Source organism: Brassica oleracea, chromosome C2, assembly GCF_000695525.1.
Source record: "Brassica oleracea var. oleracea cultivar TO1000 chromosome C2, BOL, whole genome shotgun sequence".
Taxonomy (NCBI): domain Eukaryota; kingdom Viridiplantae; phylum Streptophyta; class Magnoliopsida; order Brassicales; family Brassicaceae; genus Brassica; species Brassica oleracea.
Genome location: NC_027749.1, coordinates 48,158,226 through 48,181,367, shown reverse-complemented (window position 1 = coordinate 48,181,367; position 23,142 = coordinate 48,158,226). Strand labels below are relative to the sequence as shown.

The following is a 23,142-nucleotide window of genomic DNA, read 5'->3' as shown; positions in this document are numbered from 1 at the left end:
ACAAGTTATACTCCTTGATGCACCACCTGAAGTAGAGACCAAGCTATTGCATGTCTCCATCTCTTATGCCTTCAGCATACCCACAAGTTTGTCAAACTTGAACTCATCCGTGTTTGTGGTCATATTCAGAACCGCCTTGTGAGCTCCAAACTTGGTTGGAAGACAGCGTAATAACTTTTTTACCAGCTTTTTCTCTTGTACTTCTTCCCAAGTACACATGCTTCATGCGCCATAGCACTGAGTTTAGCACTGAAGCTTGCCACAAAATCATTATCAGACCACCTGAGATTCTCAAACTACGACCCAAGATGATTCAGGAGTGTCCTCTTGACACTCTCATCTCCTTCAAACGAATTCAGCAGGATCACCCACGCCTCTTTACCTGAAGTATTCCCCTGAATCAGTTAGAACTGTTCTGCTTCAACAACTCCAAAGATTACCGACAACACTTTTGCATTAAATTTTGATGTTGCATTCTGCCTCTGATCAATCTTTTTTTAGCTTGGGTTTCTTCTCATCTCATGTGATTATTGTAGGCTCCTCCTAACCAATCTCCACAGCTATCCACACATCTTCATTGATTACTCGATGCTTCATGCGAGTCTTCCAATGACCATAATGGTCCGTGTTCAACATGATTGTCTTCTGCATCAAAACAACAGTGTCCATCTTCACCTTTAGGTTTACACCAATAACTTAGGTGTCCCGCTCTGATACCACTTGTTAGTGCAAGATGCAACCACAATAGTACTGCAGAAAGTAAACCGAGAGACAAAACAATACAATCAAACACTATGCTTTATTAGAATCTTCTTTAAACAATATATTACAAGATTTGTTTAACTCAACTTTTACACATCTAGTGTTAACACCCTAACACACGGTACTGAAAGATTTCAAAGCTACTCGCTTATGTCTCTCTTCTATCAAGTGCTTCAGCCACTGCTTCAGCACGACCCAAAAATATTTCCAAGAACTTATCTCTCTCTCTATAAGATGAGCCTTTGTGCTTCTGTCTCTTTAAAGAAGACCCATAGATATCTTATAATTATTCTTTACGTTCCCAAAACCATACCTCCAAGGCAACATAGATATGAACAATAAGTGCAATTTATTCCTCTTCCGTTAAGTCATAAACTTGCTCCCTAAATTTATTCCTCTTTTTTTTTCAAGATACACACTTGCTCTCCAAGTCTACACGACTCCAGCTCAGCACTTTGACTCCACATGATTTTTACCACTCAATACGACGTTTGTTTTATCAACTACGTCAGCGACTACTTCAGGGCAGACTTCTTGCATCTTCAAAGTAGGCCTAACCAGAAGACTCGTCTCCGTGTTGGTCCCTACAATTAACTTTCTTGGCCATGTAAACATAATTTCGGTCTATTCGTACATCGAAGTTAAATGATGAAACTATTTTAATTGTAAAGAAGAGAAGAAGTTTCAAAGACTAGTTAGTTAGAAAAGTTTTTTTAACGAACGTATGAGATCTTTGTGGTGGACAAGTACGCACTAAAAACAATACTTAACATGTCAAATTATTTAACGAGAGCACTGTATGATTAGTTTCCTGATATTTTATGTTTTAGAAAACGTATATGTATTTGATTTTGATTTAAATAAAACTAGTACTCAGATATATTTTAAAAAACAATGCAATATGATGATATGTTTGGACATAAAAATGATTCTCTTTTGCTTATCCACTTACTTGAAGTACGGCAAAAGAGTTATATTGACCACCAATATTCATCGAATAGACAGAAGAAAGATCCAGTTATCATGATCGGACAAAGTAACGAGAACTTATAAATAATTTAAATCAATCAAATTTGTTGTTCTTGAAACGTGATGGAATGTATAAATATTAAATAGAAAGTGATTATTTAATCATGCGTGCTCCAACACCAGCATTTGTAATTCAATTTTGAAATTTTCTGATATTGTAGTAGTCATGTGAAATTCAAATTACCACATCTAACGTGTTTTCTCTTTTGATTTTGGCATCTATGGCATCAATTCTTTAGAGAGATAGTGTGGGGTTACTTTTACGGTGGCCCGATCATTACCGATCATTACATATCCATATATAATTCAACTAGCAGGTTCTTTTTTTTGTAAAATATGATCGGTTCCTCTCATCAAACGGATAAAAAAACTAGAGATTCATGCCTCCTGGGTTTTTGTATCTTGCTGCAGAGATGACAATGGAATGTGAACAATGGACAACAATAGTATGAGAATGGCAATGGAACGTTGAGCCATATCTGTTTTTTTTTTTCAGTTAGAGATTAAAACAATGGCAAGCGTGTCATGGGCAATGCATTGTGGTTGTGGACATCATGTCGTGGACAGAGTCTAGTGGACTTTACTTAGCAAGTGTTTCTAACATATTTAATATGTAAAAATCAAAAGTGTATACCAAATACGATAATCAAACGAGTCATTCAACCCTAATGTTTGACACAAGCAGTACATATTTAGCTTATATTTACAAAATACATTTTTTTTCTAGAGGCGTACATCGTACACTGACCCCACATGTTCATTATGTATCCTAACCACCAAAATAAGGTTTTATTTTAAAAACTATAATTTATGCTAGTGTTTTGTAAGCAAACATCAATGCATTCAGTCATTTTCTTAAGCTGTAAAACACATAAGCATTGATTTACCAAACTCTTAATACCGTAGAGAATTTCAAGAAACAAAAACAATCTTGTAGATAATTTAGAAGATGTGTTCTGACTTCAGGAATTTTTTTTTACAAGATGGTATATTAAGATGAAGTCTGTAAAAATTCAGTGCTTCAAACTCTGAGATCTAACACGATGAAGATGAACATTTTATATTTTCTTACTAATTCATATAACTAGAACGTTGAATTATTCAAATTGTTGAGAGATCTCTTCCATTGTTTAATAGATACAAGATCCAAGAGAGAGAGAGAGTAGTCACTTTAGAGGATTCTAGTAACAGAGAAAACTAATCATGAAGAAACTTGTTGACAACGAAGATGTGTAAGAGAAGAAACAAAATAAGAAACTCCCAATTTATCTTCGCCAGAATTTGGAGACGAAAAACTTTGTTGCAGCAACAATTTTGTTTAGGGGAATTTCAATTTTATCACAAGTTTGATAATATTTTCAAATTTATTCTTAAAATATATGCATTTCCATAAATATATTATTTTTTTGATTAAAATAATTTGATTAAACCTTTAAAATCATCTATAAATGTTTAATAATAATTATAAATCATTTATATAAGTTTATAAATTTAATCCCACTTCATAAAAACTAAACCTTAAAAAATAATCACTAAACTTTAAACCCAAATGTCAGAATATTTTTAATTAAATATATATATTTAAAAAAAATATTAAACAATTTATGATATTTTAAGAAATTTTCCTAACTTTAACACTCGGATACATATTTATGTTTATTTTGTCAAATCCAGAATTTTTCCATGGCAACGAAAAGATAAAGATAAGGATAACAATGATAATTTTGAATTTTCTCATGCACAAAGTGCTTTGGTAGTTTAATGTGCCTATAAATGAAATATAGATGTCTAGAAGTACCTTGTGGTGTAATTTACTCCCATTTATTTGTGTAGAAAAAGAAGCAAGCTTTGAAAAGAAAAGAAGCATAAAAGCCTGGATTTCAAATCAATAATATATGTTACTAGTTATCTATTCTATTAAAAGAGAATAATTCTGAAAAAAATCTACTTATACAAGGTTACTGCACCCTTTCATTTAACTAATAGTACATTAGTCTACCTTTTATTTTGCCTACTATATACATTACCATATATTACTAAACGATAATTTAAGGGCTTTTACTCCATATAATGTCGCATATGTTTTAGTCTATATATATAAAATCGTACGTTTTTTAATAGAGAGACCTATATATTATATGTTTCTAATAGGCCATGTGAAAAAAAAAATGTACGATGTATATATGACCATGTCGTTGTTGGTATGCCTTATAGTACACGGAAACCCCTGTTTCTTCATCAATATATTGATCTCATTCATATTACAACCATGACAGTATTATTGAGTTAGAACACTATGACACTGACCAGATTAAACCACCTTATTCATCTCAAAATCTAATATACAAGCTATCTATAACACCTTATTCATCTCATAATATACAAGCTATCTATACCAAATCAGACCATTTTAGCGCAAACTTGGTATGATTCAAACAGTCCGGTACAAGTTCAACAATTAAAATTTTAAAATCGAAGAACATTTAAAATTTTAAAATCCGCAATCATATTGCCTAAATCGTTACCAAGTTTTGAAAAAAATATATTGTAGATATGATTTTGTTTAACAAGATCCGAAAATATTTATATTGCTTCCTCTACAAGTTTTATTTAATATCACAATCAGTTATTATTGTGAATATACTTACAGAAATGTCACTAACCTACTTTAGTTGGATTAGTGTTACTCTTACAAATTAAAAAAGTATATTCTAATTACAATATTCTCCCATAATATTCCTTTTTCCACAAAATAATATATTTGATCAAATCTTAAAAATAACCTAAATCTGCTGTACCACCTACCTATTATAAATATAGCATAACTTAACCACGATTTTCATCAAACCTAGAGATACATAAAAAAATGGCGAACAATATGCATCTAACTTTTTTGAACGATATCAAACCACGCAAGACTGCATGTCGCATTCAAGTGAAGATCATTCATACATGGAGACATTTCATGAAATACATTGGAGAATCTTTGGAACTAATCCTATGTGATGCAAATGTAAATTTAACGTTCTATATAGATTTGTTATTTATATATATTAATTTTGTTAAGATACAAGCTAACGGATATAATTCTTTATATCATTTGTGCGGGTTACCAATGTAATAGTATATCCATTGCTTCCCATCTCCTCCAGCCTGCTTTGACCCTCCTTATCATGGTACCACAGAGCAATGCAAATAAAAATATTCAAAATATGAGATATCCAGTTGTTCAATTCTTTTCTTTCACAACAAAGCAGATCAAAAACAATGAAATTATTATAAAATAGATGTTTAAAGTAGACATCCACTTTTCAGAATATGAAACATAAAAACTGTTTACCTTTTATATTTAATTCTTCAACAAACAGAAATAGCTTAACAACTGGTCCGTTAGAATAAAATGTTTTTTATACCTGAAAATAGGAAATTAGGAAACAAGAATATTAAGAAGAAACGAATATATACAAATCTACTAACATATTTAAAAAAAAAAAATAATCTCTAATACCAATCCGATTGCATGTTTTGTCGGAGAATGCTTCAGATATTCTTCAAACACATCAATATCGGAAGCCGGTTTATGTCCGATATGCTCTTAGTATGTGTCAGAAACAACAATCAAACGGTTCCTTTTTTTTTTGGAAAAGGTTACCGGTTCATATCGGAGATGAACGAGTCTGTGATCTCCTCCTGCGGTCGCTGAATCGCCATCGATCGGAGAAGACTTTTGTTTTTTTTTGTTCGATTTGAGAAGTCCTTTGTTCTTCCCAGATTTTGTCGGTAGAACATCAGACATGAGCTGGGCCTCAATAAAACAATTGAATTTGCCAATATTTAAATTCATTTTGCTAAAACCCAATATTAAAACTAAAACAATTCATCCAAACCCCATTATTTTAAAACCCATATTAATAAACCTGCAATTAAAAACTTAGATTTTAATTTTCAAGAATAATTTAAATATTGACTCTGTATAGAAAAAAAAGATAGCTTTATAATAACTACAGATTAAATCCCTTTTATATATTTGCTTTTATATTTTTAATTTTCATAGTTAATATATAAATATATATATATATATATATATATATATAAGTGTGTGCAACAATCTTTCCAATACCAACAGATATAATTACACTTCATAATTCCTATACTATTAAACAAACAATAATCATTTTTAAAAACATTTCAACCAAATTTAAAAAATGCAGATGCTTGATCACATCCATATAAATCATGATGACTTTAAACTTAAAAAATCTATATAAACACAAAATAATAATCAATGTAAACTTTAATTTTTGCCGGAAAAAAATCCGCGCTTTCTAAGCGCGGGTCAAAATCTAGTTAGGACTATTATAAATTCTAAATTTTAAATTATTATATATATATAGTTTTAAAATGATTTTTTAGTTATCTATTTACGAAATTGTCGGTAACCATAAATTTAGAAACACACTTTTCAAAGGTTGAATAGCACAGTGTTTAAAACATGTTGTTGTTGTTGCCAATAATTCAGTGATCACAAGTTTTACCTTAGGTATTTTCAGCTACAAAACCCGTTTGACAGGAATATTTTCATTTTATGTGTTGTTTGTAGCCAATTATTGTTGGTTTTATGGGTTGCAACCAGTGTTTTTAAATCCGGACGAATCCGGTAGTTGAACCAGGTTTGACTATGAACCAGTTACATAATTTGATTGGATCTAATAATTGGTTTGACTATGAATCGGTCACGTAGTCGAATTAGATCTCAAAGTTATTAAAATGATAAAAGTATTAAAACTACCAAATATTTATAAACTATCCATATAAACAAATTTATGTTTATAATGTTTTATGGGTTTATTCATTTATATTTTAATTATGTATCATATTTACTAACATTATTTTAAAATTTATACAAAAAATATTTAACCAGATTATTGAACCATATTTAATCCGGTCAAACCATATTGAACCATGATCCAAAATTTATTCGGTCCGGTTTTAAAAATACTGGTTGCGACTTTTATTTTGAATTTTTTTCAGTTTAAACCCTTTTAGAATAAAAGTATAGAATTTCTCTTTAATTATTAAAAAAAAAACTATTTCAATTATCCGCAACCGTAAACATTTAAGAGGTACGTATTTTTTACTTTAATAAGTTTTTTTTTTGTAAAAATAAGTTTATAGCAGTAAGAAATAATAAAAATATGTGATTGTTGTACTTGTAGTCAACTATTGCTAGTTCAATAGGCCACAATTTTGGGCTTTTAAGCTAAAAATTCTGTCTAAGATCATTTTATGTGTTGTACAAGCCTACAACTTGTGTTCAAAAAAAAAGAAAAACCTACAATTTGTAGCTGATGGTTGCTGGTTCAATGGGTCACAACTTCTAACTGATATGTTCCCCAGAAACTCACAATAAACTTATTTTTTTCACAATAAGCTCTGTTCATATTTCATATTAAGCTACTTTTAGACTCGATTCCAAGACTGGCTGTTGAAGAAAAATGGTTTATAGAAACTATTGTTCTTTGCCTACAGCTGGTAACAAACCTGTCAACTTCCACAAAGTTTTGCGTCATTTTCTCATAGGACAACAATATTCACTTCTTGACTTCACCACAGTTCATGTATCCTTTTAGGATTGTGGGCCGGCAACTGGACTTATACCAGCTTTCAACATCTTGCAGTAGATCCTTTTGGCCTCATCCACCATTCCACCTTTGACAATAGATTATCAGTTCAGTACATACAAAGGCTTTAAGATTTTCATACCAACAGCTAAAATTTACGAACTGTTGCTTCCTAAACTTTACCGTTATATCATCACATTCCACTACTTATGTAGAAACTAGACAGATCTATGCGGTTACCAAAAACACAAAGAGACTTATGGATTCTTTGAGTTAAGATCAAGAACTGCTTTAGAGTCAAGCTCCCACCATTCACAATCTCCAGACCGAGCCGCCCTTCTGTCACGTCTAAACGCAGGAATCTGATGCGAGAATCTGTTCACTTCCGTCTTTGGAATATCTAAAACACCGGCCTTTGACTCAAGACACCTTCCGTAGAGAACCTGGTTAAACACTTTAGCAGTCAAAAGCATTGCTTGTATGCTCTGCTCGTCTGTTTCCACTATTTCAACAATCTCAAGTTCTTCTTCTTCAGACCCATCAGCACAGTCTGTAATGTTCCAGTTCTTGTACAAAGCCCATACCTCACCTTTTCTTGGGTATACCTCAAATCTATTTACACTAGTCTTCAGTGCTTTAACCTCATGTGAGAAGCTGCTAGGTTCAAGGACTTCTGCTTTACCGATTTTCAACTTGAATCGGCCACAGCACACAGGATGTGGCATCAGATTTGGAGGAGGAGGGCGATACAGCACTAGAGTTGCTACATGCAGCTTGAACTCAGGGCTTGTGTCGATTTTCTTGATCTGAGCATACTTTCTTGGCATCCTCTTATCATTATCACTATAAACAGCCCATATTTGATCAATCTTAAACTTGTCCGGAGATCTCTCGTTCTCGAAGTTGTAAGTGTTTTCTTGCCCGGTTGTGCAACTTGTTAGCACATGATCGAACGACTGAGACAGTGACTCAGCATCATGTCTCCCACGTTTCCTTGAGTTCCCTATCGGTTTATCCAGAGGTGTAAGAGCAACAAGTTGTTTTGCTTTCACCTCATAATCCTCAACCCATTTAGCCAACTCCTGTTTTGCGAGTTGCAGTTTCTTATCTTGTTCATTAATTTTTTCCTCCCGAGCAATAAGCTCCTTTTCTCTAAGCTCAACTCCTTTCTCATGTTCCGACAATGATGCCTTTAACTTGACTTGCTTCTCCTCTGTAGATTTCAAGTCTTCCAAGCTTTCTTGAATCTTTTTCTCGGCAGATTTCAGCACAGCAGTAAGGTCTGTGATTGAGCTTTGAACCTCATCACGTTGTTTCCTCTTAGCTTCTAACTCGCATGTACATTCCCTTATGGCCTCGTTGATTGAAAAAACTTGTCTGATAAGTTCCTCACTGGTATTGTTCAATTCTTGTATCTTCTTCTCTCCTTCCTCAACTTGCTTGTTTCTCTCAGTGAGTGTATTCTCTTTGAACGCAATCTCCACAGATAGTTTAAGAGTAGCCTCTCTGATCTCATCGTGTCTCTTCTCTTTTAAAGCAAGTTCTTCAGTGTGTTCCTCAATCAAGCTGTTGACTGATTCGCAATGTCCACTCCGTTCATTAATCATCCTTTCAATGGCCTCCAGCTCCTTAGCTTTTGATTCTGTCTTTTGACAAGTCTCCTCCATCTCCTTGTCTAGTGATTTGGCCACCTCTTCCTTCAGGTCAAGGTCCAGACTTAGTTCTTGCAGCTCTTTCTCTTTAGAAACAAGTTTCAAGGACCGTGTCTCAAGCACCTTCTCACATTCTGTAGTTTTGTCAAGAACCTCTGCAAGATCCTTCCTCTTCCTCTCTATACCCTCTTCTAACTCTCTATTGCGAGTTTGAATCCTCTTAAGATGCTCCATCTCAGCGGCAAAATCAATCTTAACCTGTCCTAACTGTTCCACCTTCAAATCAAGCTCACACAGAGTCTTTGTTAGTTCCAAGGACCGTGTCTCAAGAAGCTTATCACTTTCCACAACCTTGTCCTGAACTAACGTCAGATCTCTTGTCTTTCTCTCAATCTCCTTATCTAATTCTCTCCTGCGAGTTTCAGCCCTATCCACCTCTGCGGTAAGCTCACTCTGATGCCTCCCAAAATCAATCTTAACCTGTCCTAACTGTTCCACTTTCAAATCAACCTCACCCTGAGTCTTTGTCAGTTCCAAGGACCGTGCCTCAAGCAGCTCACCACATTCAGCAACTTTCTCCTGAACCAAGGCGAGATCTCTTGTCTTTCTCTCAATCTCCTCATCCAATTCTCGCCTCCGAGTTTCAGCCCTATCCATCTCTGCACTCACCTCAACAAGTTGCCTCTCCACCTTTGCTAACTCTCCACCTTTCGAATCAATCTCACCCTGAGTCTTTGTCAGTTCCAAGGAGCGTCTCTCAAGAAGCTCACCACATTTAGCAACCTTGTCCTGAACCAACCTGAGATCTCTCGTCTTTCTCTCAATCTCCTCATCCAATTCTCCCCTACCCATCTCAACACGATGCCTCTCCAGATCAGCCTCCATCTGTGCTAACTCTCCACCTTTCAAATCAATCTCACCCTGAGTCTTCCTCAACGTTTCCATCATCTCATCAAGTTCACTTGCCTTCAACCTCTGCTTCACCCTACACTCTTCAACCAACATCCTAAGACCACTCAACTCCTCTTCTTTTCCCTCAACCTCCCTCCTAAAGCCATCAGCTTTAACCTCCAACTCACCCACTTTACCCTCCCACGCTTCAACCACTTTCGCCCTCTCATCAATCTCAACGCTTCTGTTCTGCAACTCAACCAACCTCTTCTCCACGTTGCCTTTCACTGACTTCAAATGATCCTCCACGTCTCTCCACTGAAGAGACAAAACAACTAACTCGGAAGCTTCAGACTGAAACTTCTCCCAAGCTTTGTCGAGATTCACTATCTTCACCTCACAGAGGCTTAGCTCCTCTTCCTCCTTACTTCCCTTCTCCATTGCTTCCCCTAACGATCTCTCCCAACCCTAAATTAGGAAATTAAAACCCTAAATTAGGAAATTATAACCCTAATTAAGATAAAAATCATACGCAATCAGCCTTAGAAGACGAAGATTCACAACCGAGTGACGCAAAAAACGAGAAACCCTAAAAGTGGTGGAAACCCTAAGTGACGAAGGTATCAAGGATCTGAAAGAGACTGTGTGATTCGCGAGAGAGGGAATGAAGATCATCTCTTCACCACTTCCTTTTTCTTTTATAGTGAGAGAATCAGCAAATTAGTCCCGAAGCTTCTAGTTCAATCGGAAGGTTTAGTTGTGTAAGCAGGTCCGGACGACGACGTATTAACGGTAACTCGACTCTTGTAGGGCTCGTCATGAAAACTTGTACATCTCCTGTCGGCCCAGCTAAAATATTCTCGGAACTGGAATACAATGGTCGTTCGAGGGTTGGGTTTGGGCAAGAAAGCTGAAACCTGAGATTCGAATCAAATACGAATAGAATAAATAATACGCATTTGATTTGAGATGTTAAAAAAAAATGAAACTAACAATACTAAAAGGAGAATATCCTCAGCAAAGAGGGTGTCACATCAGCAGATTAATTCGAGCCAATCAGATTCTACATATACGCTATGTCAGCACGGCCTAAACTTTCCTTGCAAATTTGTCGATCCACATCCCAGTTGAAACAAATCATATGCTCACCCCATTACAGTTTCTCTATCTCATCTTCAGTTCTACTCACATTTCTCTTCATTTTAGCAATAAAAAATTCTCAGACAATGAAAAAGAAAGGTGGCTGCTCGGCTCCTACATCAGAATTGAATATACTATCCATTAATCAACCATTAAACTGCAGTACGACGTTTAGGGTTTGAGATATTCCTTAGCTATGGCGGATTTAGGGTTTCAATGAACATGTGGTCATCAGATTTAATGACTACCTAGAAATCTTTAAGCCCCTGGATTCGTTGCAAGTTATGTATGGAAACTCAGATGATGCTTTTTGCTTACGAAAGCCATGGCAGGCCACCAGCACCCTGAAGCTAACGGTTCTCACCAGGTACACATAAGCTATCTTGGTAGAAAGATAGTAGATTTACTTGATCATCTGTTAGGATTCCTCCTATATTAGCTTGGATAATTATCTACTGTTAGCTTTCCTATTTCAAATAGATATAAAAAGAATAACTGTCTGTGTTTTAGAGTTTTCTATAACACTGCAACATATCCGAGTCCATAGAACCTTATCTCATTGCATGGATCCAATGCATCAAACTCGAGTTGATATATGTCCTTAAACTTGAGATCTATATGATTCATTTAGTTTGTTTACAAGAGGCGGTTTCAGTTACTGTCATTTTTATACAAGTGTAAATGTGTGACGGTATATTTAAATTGTGAGCTGATGTTTCCTGGGAAGTTTGTGCTACAGAGAGAAGATGAGTTTTCGTCACTGGTGGAAATTAAAGAGTATGCAGATTGCAGCCAAGGCTCTATACCACAAGTTGTTCCTAAAAATAAATCGAATAAGTAGTTAACTGAAACTCCTTTAGAAGCTTATGTGTCTTCTATTCTATATGAAGTTGAAGAATGCAGTGTTGTATGATTTTCATTTAAATGATAACATGTTGAACCTTTAGAGTCCTTATATCTAGCTTATGTTTCTGACCAAGGAACCATAATACTGTTGGTGGACTTGGTGAGGAGGCATTGTTTCATGTATACCGGAATGAATATAATTGGCCTGTGCTGAGAGTCCAGAAACTGTTACCGATCACTTGGAACTTCCATATTATAACAAGGTTCGATATCTTTTACTAGAGTATGTATCGATTTAAACTATTAAGATTTTCTTCTACCTGATGCTTCTTACTGTTTGAGTTTTTGGTTTTAAGTTTCATATATAAGATGAAGCTATGTCTTTTTTTTTTGGCTCCCTTCTCTCTCTTTTTTTTTGTTGTTGAGAAATTTTTAAAGTCTTACACATACATACTGCTGACAAGTAGACAACAGACCTGAGTTTTGTTTGGATTTTTTTTTCACCCAGGTCTGGCGCATAAGAAGGGATAAACCCTCTGGGTTTTTTTGCATCTCATGCGGATTTGAAGGTTCCAGGAATATGTGTGAGTTATCATTTATATTAAAAAAATTATAACTTCCTTTTCAGCTGAATGATTGCATAGAAAATACTGTCGTAAGTTGTTATGACAGCTCTCATAAACCTACGCCAGTTCTCAAAAATATTCTGGAATTAAGTCTCACATTTCTTTTCTATCTAAGTTCTATGATTTGAATCATATTTCTTGTGCTTCTATTCAGGAGAACTAGGCCAAGAACTGAAGAGATCGTAAGAGCTCAAATCAAGGGTTTGCAGAGGCGCCAAATTGTAAATTGAGATGTTATCTTTTTTCCTTCTTTTTTTTTGTAACAAATGAGATGTTATCTTTTCTTTTGTTTTAGTATATCATTTTGGTATATGATTTTTAAATCCATGTACAGAAATTCAACTTAATTTGAACGCCTTCCCCTCATTAGTACGACTTTTACAATGTTCGATTATTATCACACGCAAAAAACTAAACTTTTAGGCTTATACATATGTTCTTCATATTGTTGGTCCTAATGCTAAAATCAGAAAAATTAACAACTTTTATATGATTATGATCAAAACATGAAGGTTGATATTCACTTCTCTGAGTTGGGAGTAAACACCTGATGGATGGTACATTTTTAATTTTCCAAAAAGGAATTAGTTAGCTATGTAACCATTACAATATTTTGGTTTGTTATATAGATCCAAATAACGTGTGATATAACCTTACCTCAATACCAGTCATATCAGAGTCAACAATACGTCTTTCTTCACTTATCCTCAGGATAAACATAGTTTTTTTTTAAAATCTCACAACTTTTAAAGAAAATGCTCATGCATAGCTTTATATTGATATATTGCTCGCATGGTCGCTTAATATTTTTTTATTTTTTTAAATTCATTTGTTAATCAGATAAATGTACTAGCACTATATTTTAGTTCATTACATGTTCTTTGATTAGAGAAATATTTCCTCTTTTGGTTTTATGGCTATCCCTCTCTCAAATCATTACATATTTATGCAAACATTATCTTTCTAGACTTTGAAACATCTCACACACATAATCCAAATAAATTATCCCCGGAAAAAAAAAATTTAAAACTCAGTGACCTGATTCTATACTAATAAAAATTAAAAGCAATTAGCATTCAAAGTTATTCACATAGAATTATAAATAACCAATTAGATATCTTTAGTCAGCATTGTAATTGTATTTTAAAACATTAGATCTTCCATATTTTCAAAACAAAATGAAAATCAACATAAAAATAAACTAAAAACATTTAAATTTTTGTATTTATACTAATTTTTGGAAACTAAACATCAAAGTTTAACTAACATAAAAATATTTCTTAAATGTAAAACTTTCAAAAATTTATTATGTCACAATAAAGTTAAAATCAATTTCTCAAAAAGGTAAGTTAAAATCAGTATAAATAACTAACAAAAAGTTCCTACAAGAAATCAAATTAATATCAAGGCTAATTATTTGAAAAATTAATATATATTATTTTAATTAAATTTTAAGATATAATAAACTGCCATTAAATTTAAAAGATTTAAGAATTGTTTTTTTAAAATCAATTAAAAGAGAAGATGATGTCTTAGAAAGACATAAATCTTCTAAAAATTCATATTTGTCAAAATATAAATTAGTAGTATAAAATACTAACATGATAAAAGTAACCTAAAAGTTAGATTGATATCTATGCTACCTCTTTACAAATTTAACATTGCCAATATTTTAAGTTAAGTTTTAGAAATAATAAAACTTCCCTATCATTTAAAAATGGATATAAATATCTAAAGAATCAAAATTTTAAACTATTTAAAAGGTACTAAATTGATATTTAGAATGATATTATGTAAATCAACATAAAAATTAAACTACCATGAAGAAACAAAATAAATCTCAAAATAGTTAAAATTCTTAAAAATAATGTTTGTCAATATGAAATAGAAATCAACATATATATATATAGCTTTTGATTATGCTTAGTAAAGAGTAAGTCACATTACAAAGATTTGTTTTAATTGTTACCTCCAGTATATCAATATACTGTTAGATTTGTCCATCATTTATTTATAATATCTACAAAATAAGTTTGTGTAAAAACCAATTTAGGTTAGAGAATCACCTATCGATCCATTTAGAGAAGTCTTTACAAGTTTTATCAAATTTTCATGTTTTTCTCTATTCCAACTTCATCTTAAGCTGTTTAATAATTAACTTAAGAACAATGGAAATATGTTTCCACTCTGACATACAAACAATACTGCAAAGTTATAATTTTCCTACACAATACAAATGACTAATATATCTGCATATGTGTAATGCAATCTACCCAAAGTACTCTTACGTAGTATCTAAACATGGAATCATTCATATTGAATTTCCTAAAAGTTTCACATTTTATATTAAAGAAATATTTACAAAATAATAATTACCAAACAAATTATAGCTTCAAAATTTTAAAGATTTATTGAATCATCAAATTTACATATTTAAATATTCAAAATGATTACACATTTATGAAAAAATTATATATATATATATATGAAATAAGGTTATTTACCTATTCTTCAAATAATAATTAAAAACACAATCACATGATGTACAAAAAAAATATGATATACATAAAATAATAGAAAAAAATTAATATTTTTCATAAATAAAGTATTTGAATTTTTAATAAATCTTTTAACATGATCGCTAAAATCTTAATAGAAACTTAAACTATGTTTAAATATAAAATAAAAATTAATGATATTCCTGACAAAAAGTTTATAATTTTTCAAAATCATTTCACTCCAATTTATTCAAAAAACAAATAAATGATATAATATAAACACCAAAATAGACTCAATCTATTTTAAACTTTGAAGTTTGAGATATAAATTTTATAGAAAAATAAACCGCGCGTAGCGCGGTAAAATCCCTAGTATGGTGTAAAATGTATTTAAACCTGAAGTGTTATTAACCAGATCTGAGTAAGTATTTTGAAAACTTAAAATCCAGAAAAATCAAATCCCTAGAAACCTAAACATCAAATATTCAATTACATGTTAGTTTGATACGATTACAACAAATAAGTATTTAAAAACTAAATAAGTTCATCAAATATTTAATTTTATGTTTATTTTGACATAATATCTAAAATCTATAGAATTTAAAGTCTGAATTCAAAATTAATATGGTTATTAACAAGCTTTGACATATATTACAAATTTTATTTAAATCTAAAGTACTATTAGCGGAACCCTAACTATGCTTAAGTAATAATTGAACGAAACATATGAGGTTAGGCCCAAAAAGTTTAAAAGATACGGCCTAAACCCGAACGACACCCAAAATCCAGAAATAGTTTGTGTAATTGTTTTAAGGGAAGATTACTAAAATAACACACATTTATGAGTAATGACTAGAATAACATATTTTTTTTTTAATTACTAGACTATTTTTTATGCCCAGAATGTCCTTGTTTTCTTTGTTAACAAAAAAAAATTTTACAAAAAAAAAATTTACAGAAAATAAATATTTTCGGAATATATAAATAAGTCTACTGTTAAAAAATCTGCGACATTTAATGGCAGTTTTATTAGTACTTGACAGATTAGTATTTTTTAACAAACTTATTGTGGCAGATTTTATATCGTTAAAGACTTTCTGAAAAAGTCTACCACACATTATGGTAGATTTAATTTCAATAGCAAATTTGTTTTTAAATGGCAGGTTTTTATAGCAGATTTTTGTCTTTTGATGGCAGCTTTATAATATTTCGAAGACTTTCATAATCGCACGCATATTTTTCTCACATACTTTTTATAATTTGGCAGATTTTCGTGTTCATGAAATCGCAGACTTATATTTTATGTATGCTAAGCTGCAGACTTATAAACTAACAAAACTAACTTTTATGTGATAGCAGACTTTAACATACGTTATGGCATACTTTGAAGGAGTTATATGTTGTAGCAGACTTATTTGAGAAAATCGGTTTACTAATTAGATTTAAATCAATTCTGGGTTACTAATTAAACCAAAAAATTCGACCACTAACCAGAACATTTATGAAAACCTAGTTTAGCCGTAGTCAGTTCTTTCTTCTCCAAGTTACGATGTCTTGTTTTTGACAATAGATTCTTTCACGTTAATCCCAAGCAATTCAATGATGGATGTTATAGTTGTTTGTGGCCAGTGGTTATTCGAGAAGGATAAATGGATGTTTCACGTTGATAACAGAAGAGGAAGCAAAGTAATTCCAGTGAATGATGACACAAACTTGGAAGATATGATTAACATGGTTTATGAGGATAAGATTTGATAAACAGGGTTTACGAGGATTACGGATTAGATATGGGACATGTTCACATTGAATTGAGTTACATGTTCAGCAGGAAGAGTTTGAAAAATCTTACTCTTGACACACCCCCAGTAAAAATTGAGAATATCCGTCAGTTGCAAGGTTTCTTCCGTCACCTAAAGTTTGACCGAGTTCGGCTATGCGTGGAGGTCACTTATAAAGGCAGCAAAGAGACGATAAAACAGAGCACTCATGGAGGACATGTAGATCAATACGACGAAGACTCAGACACTGACGGAGAACGGTTTGACTATTGCGATGATCCAGATGGTGCGACATCAGATGATGAGGACTTTATAGCCTACGGATTACCTCTAGAAGTAGATATGTAGATGAAGAAGGAGTATAAGCCAAAGATTGGGTCAGCAACAAAATCGAAAAAGGCTAAGGTAGTCACTCATGTTAGGCAACAACTGGATTCTATAGATATAGTTGTTGGCCAAAGTTTTGACTCCAAGTCTTCATTAACAACACGACTTAAGATCTTGACGATAGTGCAAAAATTTGATTATGATGTCGAGTACTCAACGCCGACTCTTCTAATCGTCAAGTGTTGGATTGGAGGCTGTAGTTGGAAGTTAAGAGCATCACCAACAAGTGATAGTCCTCGCTTTACCGTACGCATCTATGTTTCTGAACATACTTGTTCAGTTACAGAACGATCAGCTCGTTGCAGACAAGCAACACCAGAGATTCTCGGATCTTTATACACTGATTTCATTGGTGGAGTGGAGCTAACCGTTTTGCCAAGTCATGTGCGGCAGTCCCTCAACATGTGCTTTGTAATAAAGATTAACTACTGGAAAGCTCACCGGACACTGAAATGTGCAAGAGAATTGGTTAGGAGATCCGCAGAGAGTGGCTACCATGAGTTACCTGTGTATCTGCACATGATTAGAGAAGCCAATCCTGAGACATTCACTCGCCTTGCAGTAGATTCTAGTGACAGATTTAAGTACCTTTTCATTGCATTTGGTGCTAGCATCAAGGGCTTTCCATTCATGAGGAAGGTTGTTGTGGTCGATGGCACATTCTTGCAAGGAAAGTACAAAGGAACTCTACTAATTGCGTCATCACAAGATGGCAACTTCCAGATATTTCCAATTTCATTTGCGATAGTCGATACTGAAAACGATGAATCATGGAAATGGTTTTTCAAGTAACTCAGCTGTGTGATACCAGATGATGAAAGACTTGCTATTATTTCTGATAGACACAAATCAATTGGCACTGCAATTTCCGAGGTCTATCCATCTGCTAGCTGTGGAGTTTGTACTTACCACTTGTATAAGAATGTCTTGTTAAAGTTTAGAGGTCGCGAGTTATTTGGTTTGGTTAAAAAGGCAGCTAATTCATTCAGGCTTTCAGATTTTGAGACCATATTCGATGAGATCAAAGCAATGCACCCGGCTCTGCATTGCTATTTGGAGAAAGCAGATGTAAGGAAGTGGGCACGAGCTCATTTCCCTGGTGATAGGTACAACTTGACTACGACCAACATAGCTGAATCTATAAACAGAGTGCTTTCAGAAGCAAGAAACTTGCCGATTGTAAGACTTTTAGAAGCAATAAGGCTAATGATGACACGATGGTTTTCGGCACGAAAGAATGATGCATATTTGATGAAAACAACTCTAACTCGTGGAGTTGAGAAGCTTTTAGAGGTACACTTGAGTTCCTATAACACATGAATATTTTATGAACACAAAACTAATGTTGCAAACATACTTTCACAGGGACGTGTACCATATTCTAAAATGCTCAGCGTACAGCAGATAGATATTCACCAATATCAGGTTTCTGGTGTCTCAACTACACACATAGTGAATTTGACTGAGCGGAGATGTTCATGCCGCAGATTTGACATAGAAAAGTTACCATGCACGCATGCAATAGCAGCAGCAGAGGTGACAAAGTTATCAACGATTTCTCTATGTCATCCATACTACCGTGCAAACTATATGCACACTGCAGTACTGCCGAGAGATGCTGATACATCAGTTCCTGAAAATATCGCAGGAATCATTTGTTTACCTCCGGTGGTTCGCCAACCACCAGGGAGACCCAAAAAATCAAGAATGAAATCTTGCCTTGAGAAAGGTGAAAATAAGAAACGCCCAAGAAAAGAGCATAAATGTTCTATTTGTAATCAGGTTGGTCACAATTGCAAAACATGTCCAGTTCTTTAGACAGTTTGAGTCTTATGTTTTTTTTTCTGTTTCTTATTTTGATTTGTACTTGTTTCTTGTTTCTGGTTAGACAGTTTGAATCTTTTGTTTTTTTGTTTCGATTTGGACTTGTTTCTTGTTTCTGGTGACAATTTGACATGCTTGTTTCTTGTTTCTAGTTACACAATTTATTTACTGGTTATACAGTGTGTCCTTTGTCCTGTTGTACTCATAATAAACAAAGGCAAGATGGGCAACGATGTCTACAGATATGAGTCTGCCTGATTCCAACGATTTCTACTAAAAATTCATAATGAAATTACACAACTTCAAGGCAGCAAGTAGATAATGATTCCAAAACATGAAATACTACATAGCAGTCAATAACTTTGTTTCTAAAACATGAAAATACTACAGATCCGAGACCTCATCATAGATCTCGGCAGCTAACTTAATACGCATTGCCGGAATGCACTGGTCAGAAAGTCCTTCAAAACCACAACCAACTGCCTTACACTCTATATACTTCAGAGCGTAAACACCACAATCCCCAGGGTCTTCATTCTTAGGCACACTTTTAGGTCTTGAAATCCTGAACTGTTGTGAACTCTCCTTCCTTTCTGGAACCATTTCATTCAGCAATAACGGAATCATCTTCGTGAAAGGACGACACTCTTCTAGAAGATCTGTGATGCTCGGGACAACTGTCTGTATGCTGTCGTAAACATGAATTATTTTCTTGTCAAGATCCACTTCTAAAGCGACCCAATGGTTACCATTGATCAAGTGGCAAAGAAACAACCGATCAACATCCTTCAGCCACTTTCTGTTGTTGGAAAACTCTTCAGGATAATTGCCATTGAAGACCTTCTTGTACGTATCTGAGAACTTCCATGTCTTAGGATCGTATTTCTTGTAGTCTCTGACCCACGTGTTGACAAACCAGTGGTCAAGAAAAGCTATCCTTGATGAGTATGGTGAAGGGTTCCTCATAGATCTTTTATGAAACATAAGCATTGCAGATGCCATATGCTGTCAACCAAAAAAAATAGAGTGTATGTTAGCTACCCGGAATCATGTTGATACAAGAAAAAAATGAAAAACTTACAGAATCTGTTAGCCACCCACACTCATATTTTTTCCAAAGATCTCTTGGCGTTATTAGCTTCATGTAGAAGTGAGTGTCTACATCGTTATCACCACTGAAATGAATGAAAAACAAGCTCAAGTTAGTCTAACAGTTTGAATTATGAAGAAAAAATAAGACATGTTACTCATTACACTTACGCAATACTTCGTAGATAATCCATTAGCTTCTTACATTACACTTACGCAATACTTCGTAGATAATCCATTAGCTTCTTAAATTTTGTCTCCTCAACTTTAGTTAAGGGATCACAGTCGGCTATACACTCAGAATCGCCTGTTATGATCCTCTTCACAGTTGAGTTACCAACATATGGATACACTTGAGTCTTTGTCAGTTGTGGCTTGCGTTTATGCAAAGGTCCTTCTAAGATTGATGCCGCTAACTGGTCTAACGTGGTACCTAGGTTGTCATATTTTTGCTTATCTTCTAAATCAGACCATGTTTCAGCAGAATCTCTAAGTTGTGGAACTCCATTCTTCTCCTTCTTAACATTTATCAAACCTCCAGCAGGTTCTTTTACTTGATTTTTTCTAGTAACCGAATCTCCAACAGTGTCAAGTAGAATAGGAGACGTTAGCTTGACCTCGGATTTCTTGGCTTTCTTTCTAACCACACACTGCACTGCCGCATCTACATCAAATGGTGTCTTGTCTTGGACCATCCATGACTATTTGAGTATGTCAAAACCAATTTCAAGTTAATTTCGAATCTAAAGTTACTTTAACCTAAAATAGACATACTCGTAAGTGAAGCAAAAGACTAACCGGGTCATTGCTGTTGACTTCATCTTCTTGGTTTACAATGTGTGCATCATTTTTGGGGGCATTTGCTTGCATCTGCTCTGTAATTTTAGCAACTTGTTCTTGTAATGCTAAGATTTGATTGCCGAGTACCTGCTCGGCTTGAGCAACTCTTGCATTTACTTTTGCTTCAATCTTTGTGTCTAATGTAGTCAACACCTTCTCAGCAACAACTGTGTCCACATTTTGAACCGTTGCAGTCAATGTCTTCACTGCTTCCATTAGATCATGCATGAATCCATCATCTCCACCTGAGTTAAGGCTGGATCCACAGTCCTGCCATAAAACAGTAAACGAACTCAACAATAAAGTCAAGTAAAAAATAAAGTACTTTCAGCACGGCTTCACAAAGTAGACTAATCAATACATACAAGTAAACAATCAAGTAAGCATACTCACTGTGATTTTCCTCTTCGCTGGATTTTTTTTTTCATGCAATCATCTTCTTCAGTCACTAATTTCCTTTGCTTTTTGATTGCTACTGGTTCATTAGTTGCCTTCAAGCTCCAGTACTTATCATCAAGCTGGTCATGTAGAATGTCTAAAATCAAGTTATGAAGATCATCATCAACCTTGTCATCATCCCATTGAGGATATATGTCTGATTCTGCCTTAACAATGAGATGTCTGACACGCACCTACCAATCAAGTCATGTAAAAAACATTAGTATGAATACATTACAAGTGATCTCTTTTAATAAGAGTTAACAATAATGTAAGAAACTACCTTCTGGTGAGCTTTTCTCTCTTTTTTATAAAACACTAGTTTTTTAACCCCTAACATATACTTTATTTGTTCCAAAAATATAGACTTTTTAATATTTTCACACATATTAAGAAAACACATCAAACTACCATAATAAATGTATTGTTTTATGTAATTTTCAATTTTCAAGTCAATTAATTTTCTTGAAGTTTACAATTTTTTCATAGAAAACACAAAAAAATACATCTTTGTGAAATAATTTTTTTTTTCTAAAAAGTCTATCTTAATGGAACGGATGGAGTAGTATAAAAGGAGGGGGGGGGATGACATGGGCTGATTTTGGTTGTTTAAATGTTGCATTTTATTTTATTTTTGTTCTTCTAAATTGTATTTTATAAGTTTTTAAAATATTAAGACTAAGTTTAGAATACAAAAACTGTTTGAAAGACAGATCGAAAAAGTTGCTTTTAGTTGAGTTTTCTTGAAGATCATCCTATGAATTGTATAGGTTTTTTGTTTTTGTTTTTTCTCAAATTCATACATTAAACTTGAATTTTATCTTGCCTTAGATGCTTTTGATGATTTTTATTATGTTGTCAAAGTAAAACTGTGTCGCTAGCGATGAAATGAGCATTAGCTTCCCTGTAAATAAGAGATATTAATCATAATGTATTACATTTTGGGTTCTTGTTTTGACAGTTATTTATTGAACATGTAATCTTTTCCACCACAATAATTTTATCTTTTTGATTATTTATGCTTTTTAGCTATGTGAACATAGATGCTTAGTTGTTGTGAAAGCTTTACAATCGTTGGTGTATATTATAAGTTTTATATAAGATGGAGGGTATGTTAGAAATGTAAAAATTATATTTCATATATACATGTTTTAACTAATTATAAAATTATGGAAAGTATATATATAATATTTCATCAATTACTTTTTACCAATTAAGAATTTATAAATTATACAATTAGTTTTAAAAGAATAAGTTGTGGCAACCAATATAACGACTTTACATTTTATATAAAGCATTATAATAATATACTAATTTTAATAAAATTCATACTTAATATAACTATAATATTATTTATAATTTTTTATAAATTCAATATTAAGGTTTATAAAATCATTTATAAGAATTTTATAAGATTTACAAATTGTTATAAGAGTCTATATATCATTTATTAAAAGTATACAAAATCATTTATAAGAATTTTAAAATTATTTATAAAAATTTTAAAAATCATTTATAACAATGTCTGAATAGACTTATAATCAAATAAATATACGTTTTATAAGAAGTTATAAATCATACAAACATGTAATCTCTTCGTTTCATTTTAATTGTGGAGGTTTATGTACACAGAATAAGAAAATATTTAATTTTGAATATTTTTAAAATAAAAAACACTATTATTTTTACACCTAACCATATTTTAACCAATATAAAAATAA

General features: G+C 33.1%; 3 protein-coding genes and 1 long non-coding RNA gene across 9 annotated transcripts in view; 2 read left to right on the top strand and 2 right to left on the bottom strand.

The window, feature by feature from the left end:
- Window positions 1-7,192: 7,192 nt before the first annotated feature.
- Window positions 7,193-10,608, bottom strand: LOC106326857 (CAP-Gly domain-containing linker protein 1-like). 3 transcript variants are annotated; one of them, XM_013764806.1, is made up of 2 exons: window positions 7,722-10,608; window positions 7,193-7,500 (listed from the first exon to the last, which is right to left on the bottom strand). In XM_013764806.1, the coding sequence occupies exons 1-2, from the start codon at window positions 10,394-10,396 to the stop codon at window positions 7,485-7,487; spliced, it is 2,691 nt and encodes an 896-aa protein (XP_013620260.1). In that variant the 5' UTR covers window positions 10,397-10,608; the 3' UTR covers window positions 7,193-7,484. The 3 variants fall into 3 exon arrangements, with proteins under 3 accessions (XP_013620260.1, XP_013620258.1, XP_013620257.1); XM_013764804.1 differs by having other exon boundaries at window positions 7,193-10,423; window positions 10,517-10,608; XM_013764803.1 differs by having other exon boundaries at window positions 7,193-10,423; window positions 10,520-10,604.
- A 1,392-nt stretch (window positions 10,609-12,000) lies between these two features.
- On the top strand, window positions 12,001-12,918 carry LOC106326860. The gene is made up of 3 exons (XR_001267344.1): window positions 12,001-12,204; window positions 12,450-12,525; window positions 12,722-12,918. It is a non-coding gene; the product is annotated as an uncharacterized LOC106326860 (long non-coding RNA).
- A 4,273-nt stretch (window positions 12,919-17,191) lies between these two features.
- On the top strand, window positions 17,192-19,312 carry LOC106324461. Its single transcript, XM_013762424.1, has 4 exons — window positions 17,192-18,018; window positions 18,073-18,523; window positions 18,596-18,655; window positions 19,235-19,312. The coding sequence occupies exons 1-4, from the start codon at window positions 17,192-17,194 to the stop codon at window positions 19,310-19,312; spliced, it is 1,416 nt and encodes a 471-aa protein (XP_013617878.1).
- Window positions 19,280-23,142, bottom strand: part of LOC106326859 — an 8,049-nt gene continuing 4,186 nt past the window's right edge. For all 4 annotated transcript variants that reach the window (XM_013764808.1, XM_013764809.1, XM_013764810.1 and 1 more), the window contains 5 exons: window positions 21,377-21,615; window positions 20,942-21,253; window positions 20,360-20,844; window positions 20,136-20,229; window positions 19,280-20,059 (listed from right to left, as the gene is read on the bottom strand). In XM_013764808.1, the coding sequence (XP_013620262.1) occupies window positions 19,439-20,059; window positions 20,136-20,229; window positions 20,360-20,844; window positions 20,942-21,211 (1,470 nt within the window). In that variant the 5' untranslated portion in view covers window positions 21,212-21,253; window positions 21,377-21,615 and the 3' untranslated portion in view covers window positions 19,280-19,438. The remainder of the gene's footprint in view (window positions 20,060-20,135; window positions 20,230-20,359; window positions 20,845-20,941; window positions 21,254-21,376; window positions 21,616-23,142) is intronic.